General features: G+C 37.7%; 1 protein-coding gene across 1 annotated transcript in view; it reads left to right on the top strand.

Moving 5' to 3' along the window:
• Positions 1 to 398: 398 nt before the first annotated feature.
• Positions 399 to 11,118, top strand: part of LOC121728900 — a 44,781-nt gene continuing 34,061 nt past the window's right edge. Inside the window, exon 1 of the mRNA XM_042117222.1 lies at positions 399 to 524. Within this exon, the coding sequence (XP_041973156.1) occupies positions 458 to 524 (67 nt within the window). The 5' untranslated portion in view covers positions 399 to 457. The remainder of the gene's footprint in view (positions 525 to 11,118) is intronic.

The raw sequence follows: 11,118 nt of genomic DNA, 5'->3' as shown, positions 1-11,118 counted from the left end.
CGCGTCGTCCTTTTTCACCTGGCATATAAAAGACGGGCTTGAGCGTGAAGAGAGAAGGACGATGTTTGATTTTTTGGGTTAGTCGCCCTCTTAAGCAGTTTCCTATTATAATATTTTGATTGAGGCCGATTAGCACTTACCAAAAACTTGACAGGTTACGTGGTACCGCGGGGTAAGCAGGGGCCGTACCACAAAACAATTTTGAGACTCAAACAATCGAACGAGAAAGCCGCGTCCTACTGTAACAAACGTGAAATGACGTTGTTAGAGCAGGACGCGGCATTCTCATCTGATTGTTTGAGTCTAAAACGGTTTCGTAGTAGGCCTCCTAAGTCCTGTCCCTAGGGGACTGTGAAGTGTGAACTGTGAACTGTCGCCTCAGTGTCGGGCGGGAGCTCGGAGAGGGCGGACGTGTCGGCGCCGCGCGGAAGTTGGTCGCGTGTGTTGTGTTGTGACGATGGTGCGGTGTAGGCGCGGGCTGCGGCCGGCGTGCGTGATACTATGGCTGCTGATCTGCGTTTATGGTAAGGATTTTGTACCTTATTGCACTAGTAATTAAGCATTATTAAGTTATAACTGCACATAAATATACGATGGTTATATTGACGACCTTAGGCTGTAGACCTCTGCTGCTTGTTGACCTTTATAGATCAGTGGTTGAGCGTGAAACGTCGGGACTCGGGAGTCCCAAGTTCGGAGTTCCCAGTAGTCTCCATTGCAAGTTCGTATAAGGGCGACAAAACTAAAGTCTATTATATGCTTACTTATTTTGTCATGGATATGCGTTATACATGTTTACATGTTACAATGTGTACACGAAAGTGTATCTGTCTGTCCTTCTGTCTCTCTGTCTGAAACCTCTTCACGCCGAAACCACTGAACCGATTTTGCTAGGTATATAGATATTTTAATTCCCGGGAAAGGACATAGGATACTTTTTATCCCAGAAAAAAATTCAGTTCCCGCGCGATGAACGGATTTTGGCACAACAGCGCTGCGGGTGTCATCTAGTTGTTAAATATAATATTTCCCGTTCCCTGGTGGCTGGTAGTGGACTGGTACTCGTAATGCGAGTTCTACAGGTGCTTAGCGTAGAATGACCGCTATACAGTATACTATAAAATATTAACGCCTCCGTGGTCCAGTGGTATAGAGCGTGGCTCTTGACTCGGAGGTCGTGGGTTCGATTCCCGCGTTGGAAACATGTTATTTCCAAGTTTGGTTAGGACAATGCACGCTGATCAGCTGATTGTCTGACAAGTAAGATGATCCATGCATCGGCTGGGCATGTAAAAAGTCGGTCCTGCGCCTGATCTCTCGTCGGTTGTGTCGGTCTTCCGTCCCACTGGGTTATGAGAGTAAAGGAATAGAGAGTGTTCTTGTGTACTGCGCACACACTTGGGCACTATAAAAAATTCCTACGTAACTGGCCTGGTTTCGATTAAACCGGCCAACGTCACCGAAATCGGTGTGGGAGTTATTATTATTATTATTCTAAAATACTGAGCTGGAATACAAGGAAGCTGTTCACCGAAGTATCCTCAGGCATCTTTACAGCAGTACATTATATTGACTCCTGAGCTCCTAGCCAAGACGCTTTTTTATCATTCATTGTCAACTAATTTATCAACATAACAATTAATCAATCAAATCAATCAATCAAACAAATCAAGCAAAACGAATAGCATATCAGCCACGACACTAATTTCGCGTTATGGTCTTTTTGTGATTGCCGGAACGCGTCGTGGCCGTTTTCATTAGAGCCACGACGCGAATTTCGCGAAAACTTTTGGAGAAAAGTTTTGGCCATTTCCCGTCTACAATAAATGGGGATAATATGATAGAAAACTGATATTTTATTTCAATTATTCAAGAAAATATGTTTTATGAATCTTTCAGGCTTATTCTTATTATTTATGTACAAATAAACTTACACATAACGAGCGCGATAAATAAAAGATATTAAATTAGGAGTCTGATGACGTCACATCCAAATCGGAAGTATGGCAAAAGCATTTTCGTCAGTTCAAATCCTATATTCATAAAATCATATTTTCAAATCGACTTTATTTATCAATCATAAGCTTTTATTTGATGATAAGGGTGAAATACGGTTTCCTAGGCCAAGTTCTAATAGAAATATGCATTTGTTCAATGAAATTGAATATATTATGTCAAGTAGCCTATTGACCTTGAAAGGAATTGGTACGTCAGGTGTTTCGCCGGGGCGCCGACGACGACATGTTATTCACACTTGACTGATTTTGTACGTTACAACGTTTTTAACGGTTTAACGGTCAACATAATTTTAAACTACGCTTCTTTAATATCAACATTAATTTGTGAATTGACAAGTTCCACGCAGGATACTTGTGGGACATGAACTAGCACTGGAAGTTACAATGTGTAAGAAGTGCTATAGATCTACATTGTAATGTTTTACATGCGAATTAAGAAACCCTAAAGTATGAAAGCAGCTGACTTCGCGCTCCTGAAGATTCCCATCAACACGGGTGGTCAGCAACTTCACCGAATCCCACACAATTATAGGACATAGGTTTATTCATTTAGGCCCCCATTGTTTCAATTCCAGAACTATACTTTTGATCTATAATTGTGCCACTTCATAATCTCACATCGATTAGGACATTCATATTTAAATAATTATTAAATTATTTTTTGGAGTTTTTAAGTCCTCAGTCTCGACTGCTGCAAATACTTTGTGCTTGTATGTCAAGTAGATGTCAAGTGACTTCTCCAAGCTCCACACAAGAACAAAATGCTATCTGTAATTCATAACAAAATTTTCTTTCAAATGTTCCAATCCGATTTATCGAATATTATCTTGCTCATTTTTACAAAAAATATTAAATCAAATATACTTTATTTCCTTGTACCTGAAATGAACAACAGAAAGAAATAAATATGTATTTGATTTTCCTCAAAATCAGTTTCTTTGCTTTCCCATGGATTTTATTTAGAAGCTAAGCGTTTATACATATCCCGAAAATTCTCATTACTTTGATATTAGGGCACCAGTAGTCAGCACCACACCAGTAGTCAGCCTTTTCCAGCTAAAAACCTTTAGAGATAGCGTTCTATTGCAAATTAACCAATCAAGTTACTTTAAAAAAAAGCTTGGCCTTCTTATTGGTCAGTTCAGAACGTCACAATGACGCTAAGTGGCTGCAAGAATTGGTAATCTGATTCCAATTCGACGTTGTCACTAGTCGAGACAAGATGCGGCTTGCGCACCAAAATTTTCTTAGTGGCAAGTGCCCGACAAAAAGGTGAGTTATTGTGATTTCTTCTTAACTTTTGTGTCATGTTCTATTAAAATATATTGTTATTAAATTTTTTACGTCTAAATCAGATGAGTTATAGAACAGTTTCTTTATAGCTATTTAAATAATGAGGTGGCTGACTACCGGGTATGCGTTTCTTGTACATTATCTAGTGTTCGGCCACCCCCGGCTGAGTACTGGTCATACATAATTCCATATAAAAACCAGTAGTCGGCCGCCTTACTAGATACGGTCGAACCACGGCTGAGTACTGGTGCGGTATACCCAGTGTTCAGCCATCAGTAACTTACGCTGCTTAATTTATTCATTTATTTATGAAGCACCTACCTACCAAGTAATTTCTTAGTTTTTCGGCATCGTCAGAGACCAGACATGCATTGTTTATTTGTTTCAGTTCCATAGGTCTCTTTCGAGGCCCATCTAAGGAGAGGCTGACTACTGGTAGCTATTTGGCCGAGAACTGGGTTGTGACGGCTGAGTACTGGGGAAATGTGCCTTATTTTGAAAAATACTTTATTTTCAATACTTATTAAGAAAAATTATCTTATATGTTAATTTCATAACAATGTCTAATAAATGATTAAGTGAATGAGTACAAAAGGTTTTTGATTACTATTGTAAATAATTTTCTATCCACATTTAAACTTGCACTTTCCACTAAAAGGCTGACTACTGGTGCCCGTAGTATAAGGGTCAGACCCACGAATAATAAAAACTAAGGAAGAGTAAACAAAGTAATAGCTGTGTCAAAAAAATTGTCCACGAGCCTACTTGAAAATGTGACCCGAATACATGCATACTATAAGCAATTTTGTGTAAATATAGAAGTGACAAATTATGTCAATGGCTTTATTTCGTAAATTTTGCCATATTTTAGTGTGCGAAAGGAACCAAATTCAAAACGAATGAAGTATGGGAGTTACGTTTTCTTAAGTTTTTAATATTCGTAGGGTCAGACTCAAAAGATATTTTTTTCTATAAATTTTATGTAAATTATTGACGTCGCGCGTCGCGCCGCTTGAACTTTCAATTTTGTATCGCTATTACCACTGAGATATAAGTACTACGTATGCTATTTAGACGCCTCCGTGGTCTAGTGGTTAGAGCGTCGCTCTCGACTCCGGAGGTCGTGGGTTCGAATCCCGCGTTGGAAACATGTTATTTCCAAGTTTGGTTAGGACAATGCAGGCTGATCACCTGATTGTCTGACAAATAAGATGATCCATGCGTCGGATGGGCATGTAAAAAAGTCGGTCCTGCGCCTGATCTCTCGCCAGTCGTGTCGGTCTTCCGTCCCACTGGGTTATGAGAGTAAAAGGAATAGAGAGTGCTCTTGTGTACTGCGCACACACTTGGGCACTATAAAATTACTCCTGCGTACCTGGCCTGGTTTCAATGAAACCGGCCACCGTCACCGAAACCGGTGTGGGGAGTATTATTATTATTATTATTATTACGTATGCTATTACGATTTACGCATTGTTTCTTTGCGTATCGTCATCCAAACTTTTTTCTGGTCTAGCCATGTAAGTACAAATTATATATTTTAGGTCAAGAAAATAAAATTTCTTGTTTTCTTCATACAACTATGTAACATCACGTTAACGTCAAAGCTACTAAAATAAAGTGGAAAAATATAAACATACATTTAAAGCGTTAAAGTTTTAACCTCAGACCTTTTATCCAAACAAAATAAGGATCGGTCTTAAAAACTCCGAGGCAAAATAGTAACGAACAGTACTTTCATTGTAACAGCAAACTTAAAAAGTTAAATCACGCAGAAGATTGTATCGCGGAGTCGATCAGACCAGTTGCAAAGTTTTTATATTTTAACGTCGTATTTCGTGCTCAAATTAAGCCATTGCTTTCTACTTAGTCACGTATAAATTATTGTTTCTTTACTTTTCTTTGTTGCGAACTTTCTTCAGGGAAATTATACCACCGCATTTTTATGAAACTCGTGCGAGTTTGACTAGCGAACAAGGGGTTTAAGTAGTTAATTCAAATCAAATCAATAATTTTTATTCAAAGTAGATATAAATATACTTACTAGTATCGAACGTCGGAACTATTGTGCCTACCACCGGTTCGGGAACTAACCCGGCGAGAAGAACCGGCGTAAGAAACTCGCACGGGGCCACCTCTAACCAAAAACGATATCAAACATCCCACACGATATCAATTAAGTACTATCAATAAGCTAACCTAATTAACTGAAACTCTATTATTAATTTGAGGCATTAATAACATTAGCTCGAATAACCTGAACTATAACATAATAGGAAATAAAATATAATTTGTAAATACCCACAACATAATAATTTATATCTACGAGCATCTTCTTCTTATCTTCTCTTATATATAAAAATGGATTTTCAAATGTGTTAGTCGCGCTAAAACTCGAAAACGGCTGAACGGATTGGGCTGATTTAAGTCTTAAAATATTCGTAGAAGTCCAGGGAAAGTTTTAAAGTGACACGAAGTTCACCGGGACAGCTAGTAATAATAAATAATAATAGCTCCCATACCGGTTTCAGTGACGGTGGCCGGTTTCATTGAAACCAGGCCAGCTACGCAGGAGTAATTTTATAGTGCCCAAGTGTGTGCGCAGTACACAAGAGCACTCTCTATTTCTTTACTGTTGTACGAACACGAACACGGTGACACGAAGTTCACCGGGACAGCTAGTGATATATAAAACTATGTCTTAAAATATTTTGCTGTTGCAAAAGTTTTGAATCTGATTGAGTAAAAACGTTGTCGATACACATCAGAGGCATCTTAACAATAAAGTCGATCATCTCGCAGACCGAAACTGATGAATTATAATAACGATATGACACAGTTGCTGGACGGCAGCCAAAGACATAATACCTAATAAAGACGCGTCCAACAGACCAGAGGTCGGACGGGCTTTTAGCTGATTGCTCCGGTCGATATAGAACGGAAATCATAATATTTCTCTGTCAAACTTCGGGGCTTGTGTGCAAACGTTTGTGGTTTTATTAACCGACGGAGTTTTGTTTGATGTATGGTATTTGTTTGTTCGTGTAGGTGATGTGTTGCCAACACTTGGCCACTTTGCAATTGAAAATATCAAGCTTTGTGCTAAATGATCTAAGTACAAGATAACTTTTCATTCGCACTAGAATGCTCAGAATATTGAAGCATATTCACGATATGCAACCAACGCGGCAACGATTTCAGTTATAGTTTAACTGCTTATTAACATGTGAGTATATTATGTTCGATCTCGTGGTTAAACAACGCAACGCTGTAAAGCGGTGTTAATCGTAAGCTGCTGAAAGTGCAACTCTGCTAATAGTGTACTGTATATACATTGTAGTGTATTGATAAATAAAGATAGGCACGCCCACTGGGTGGTGGGGATGGTATTAAGGAATGGTCACCCTGAAAGGGTGCCGGACGCTTCTCCATCATTCAATCGCCAGAGTGGTAGTGCTTAGTGACTGTGATGCAGTATTCTGTGTTTAATTTACTCGCCCTACAGGAGTGTACATATTCTACACACATGTTGCAGTGAATTTCTTTGGTCGCAGTGAGATGTTCCAAGACTCACTTCATGTTTCATATAATATTTGAATAATTCAGATGATTTGGTACGTGGCAAAAATTAGGAATAGGCTCAATTTATATGGGTCCGTCTGAACGCGCGGCTTGGCGGCTACACTGCGAGATCACAAGCAATGTATGTAAATGACAGCGCGATCGCGCCGATATATAAATAAATCGTTACATTAAAAAGGCCTTCGTGGTCTAGTAGTTAAGAGCGTGGCTTTCGACTCGGAGGTCGTCGGTTCGATTTCTGAATATATTATTCCCGAGTTTGGTTAAGACAATGCAGGCTGATCACCTGATTGTCTCACAAGTAAGATGATCCATGCGTCGGATGGGCATGTAAAACGACGGTCCTGCGCTTGATCTCTCGCTGGTCGTATCGGTCGTCCGTCCCACTGGGTTATGAGAGTAAAGGAAGAGAGAGTGCTCTTGTGTACTACGCACATACTTGGGCACTATAACATTACTCCTGCGTAACTGGCCCGGTTTCAATGAAATTGGCCACCGTCACCGAAATCCAAGTGGGGAGTATTGAATCGTTACATAATATATTATTTGCTTTTAATATCGTGGTATAAGCGCCAAACCGCGCGTTCAGGCAGACGCATATTATAAATCCACCCTATGTCGCCATCTTGTTAATTCTCACATGCTCTCTTTTCAACGTCATGCTCGTAACCTCCACGCGTCAAAATATCTTTCTAGGTCTTTACAAGCCATGCTATCTATCAAACTGTTGAAACAAACCAGCACCAAAGGGAAACATAAACACGTACCAGGTACTCGATATAATTTACTGCGTGAGATAGTGGGGGTTGTAATTTATACAGTATCACGTCAGTTCCGGCGGCGGGGAACCCCCGAGCTCGGCGGACAGTCCCGGACAAGCGTATCGAGTTACGTTAATCGCTTGAGTTCTGACCAACTGTGTATCCCTTTTGCTTCGGAACGTATCTATCTACCTTTTTATTATAGGTATTTTGGAATTTGCCCCGATTATAAGTGAATACCTATCGTATTCATGCCATCCATACTTTCATACTTTATTAATAATATATTGACTGAACAACGCCATTGAATCATACGTCTAGCTCTTTAATTGAATAATATGTAAGTTGCTCAAAACGTTCAACACTACAGCTAATGGCTCTAGTGTTGAACGTCGATGATACAGCTGAAGGCGAAAATAACTAGGATTTAATTGAAGAGGCGAGTGGCAATTACTAATTTTTTTTCCTAATAATTTGAACAAATCTTGCAACTTAATACATCTTCGTCTAATTCATCATCTGGCTAATATATGAGTCTAATACTACGTGAAATTATAATGGTTGTTTTCCTGCAGTAAAATGATTATAATATGTTAGTAAGTAGTACAAAGGGGTACAAACCTTTGTGGCATAGGCCATCTTGATTTTTTTTCAAAATTTCCGAGCACGATTACAGTGGTATATTTGGATAGAGTACACTTATACAAACAAAAAATGTTATATAATATGTTTAGGATACCATTTCTATAATTGAACAGTTACAAATGCTGTATGTGCTATTGCTATTGATTTTTTTCTAATTGCGTGCATTTAATGTTTCAAATTATGTACCTTTATGAAGGCAATAAAATATCCTGAGCCGTATAAGTTACGGCTGGGATGTTAAAAGTAAGAGTTGAATTTATGCTAATACAATTTTAATCCAAACGGGCTTAGGCCTAACCGTAATAAAGCGGGACATTAGAGAATTGGGAATGAGTTTTGTAACAATGGACTATACGGTGCCTCGTAAACTGCAAAAGCCTTAGGAAGTTAGAGTCAATTCAACCCGCAACGTGACGAGGCGAGGCGAGGCTGGGCGCGGCATAAATTTGTATGGATTTGACAGATTTCAATTGCGTGAGACGTCTTGCGAATCTGTCAAACAAATCCATATTTTAGAAATGCATCTACGCGTCACGTTGCGGTCTGACCCTACTCTACTGGACTGGGTATTCATTATTCTTAAAGGACAGTTCCTTTAACAATAATTAATAATTAAGTTATGTAATAATTATATTTACCTACATCTTCCCCGGACTCAAAGGATCTCCATAAATAATTTCAGCAAAATCGGTACAGCTGTTCAGGTGTGAAGAGGTAACAGACAGACAGACACACTTTCGTATTTATAATATTAGTAAGTACGAATATGGATTCTTATAATTTAACACACGAGTGATCACCGAGAGTAGAGCTCTCCTTGAGCTATCTTGTGAAAATATATCTTAGAATTATTAAAAAAACTAGATGATGCCCGAAACTCCATTGCGCCAAAATTCGCTAAACATAAACTCTACATTTTTCCTAGATGATCATTGTATATGATAGTAGTATCATAATATTATTATTATATCCTTTCCCGGGACTCAATATATCTCCATAACAATTTTCAGTAAAATCTGAGCATTTATAATATTAGTATGGATTAATTTATATTATCATCACAATATTATGATGCTCATTTCGGAGGCCAAAATCCACTTCGCTGACCCAGCGGAGTTAGTTATCAAATTATTATTAAATGGCTAGTTAATTATAAACCTAATAATGACAAATATACTGATGATTATTATTATATCCTAAATATTTTAACATAAAATATCCCGTAATATTTAGCTCAATATGCGTATCGCACGTCGCCAAAGAGGCTCGTGTTATTGGCACATCTTCGCTATTTAGATTAAAAACGTGACAAAACTGTCTGACTTCATACATATCATGAGAATAAATGAATAATAAGTAAATAATTTCGGGACGAGAGGCGTTATTTAACATTGCTTGTCTATATATCAAATAAATTAAATTAACTTATTTAAATAATGGAATAGTACAGTCAGAGATAAATAAATAAACTTTTATTTGGCACAATAGGGCATCAGTACATTACACTACACTACAAATTACAATGTAAAGTATAAAACACATTTAAAAAAAACGATAGAACACGAATTCATAACAACAACAAAAAACACTGAACACAGACAGCATAAAATGTGCTTATAAATTTAAATAGTATGGTTTAATGTCTTAACGCCTAAAAAGGAAACTACTCAGGCGTAGCTCTTTAGCATAGGTGCCTGGGTGTAAGTTCAAAATTCCTTTAAGGCCATCCCCTGAGCAAACGACCTTGACCATCGCGTTGCCGAGATCGCGCAAAAAATTTTTTTTATACTTATCTGACTTTAAAATTTACCTAAAAAAATCAAACGTCCAGTATGTAGTTAATGAAATTGTCGATCTATTGGCGTGTGTTTCAAATAACCGTAATTTGTAAATACTAGGGAGATACTGAATGTATGCTTGAATTCAAATAAATTGGTATTACTTTGGAAGCTGATATCATGAGTATAAAAACAAAAATAGGAAATATCTAACTATGAAAGGAACATTCATATGCTGAAGATTATTGCTGTATTTTTATTATAATTTTGTAGCTTTCAAATTATGAGTCATTAAGGCTCTAAAACGGTAAATTACGGCTCCGTAGGGGGAGCGTCTTAATATGCTTTTAAAGTTTTTATGAATGCTCAACAAATAGGAGCAATTTAAGGACTTTTATTCCATAGCATCTCCAATACAGCTGGTCACTGCAGAGATCTACGACCAAAACCCTCCAGAAAAAACATTGCATATTATCACATATAATGTGAGGAGCGTGTCCTTACATGCACGACTATTAGAACTAGTAGATTCGACGAAAAAAATTAAAATTTGATATAATGGGCCTGTCAGAAGTCAGACGAATGGGAAACTCTATATGTGAATACGAAGATTTTATATTTCAATTTACAGGAGAAACAGCAGGACTCTACGGAGTCGGATTCATAATAAAAAAAACATTTGAAAAAATATATAGAGTCAATAATTAGTTTGTCAGAACGGGTTGCTATGTTGACATTAAACATAAATAATTTTAAACTCGCCATTATTCAAGTATATACCCCAACAGAGAGTGCAATCGAAAACAAAATAGAATAATTTTATAAAATACTTGATAAAGCACTAACAATGACAAACTACAACAATATTATAGTGATGGGCGACTTTAATGCCAAAATTGATTTCCCTAAGCCGGAGAAACACATGATAATGAAGAAATTTGGCTACGGCACCAGAAATTCTGCTGGAGAAAGAATGATAGAGTTTGCATTCGAAAACAAGCTCTCAATTATTAATACATTCTTTGACAAAAAAACCCAAAA

The sequence above is a fragment of the Aricia agestis genome, chromosome 7 (assembly GCF_905147365.1).
Source record: "Aricia agestis chromosome 7, ilAriAges1.1, whole genome shotgun sequence".
NCBI lineage: Eukaryota > Metazoa > Arthropoda > Insecta > Lepidoptera > Lycaenidae > Aricia > Aricia agestis.
This window is presented reverse-complemented; position numbering and strand designations above follow the sequence as displayed.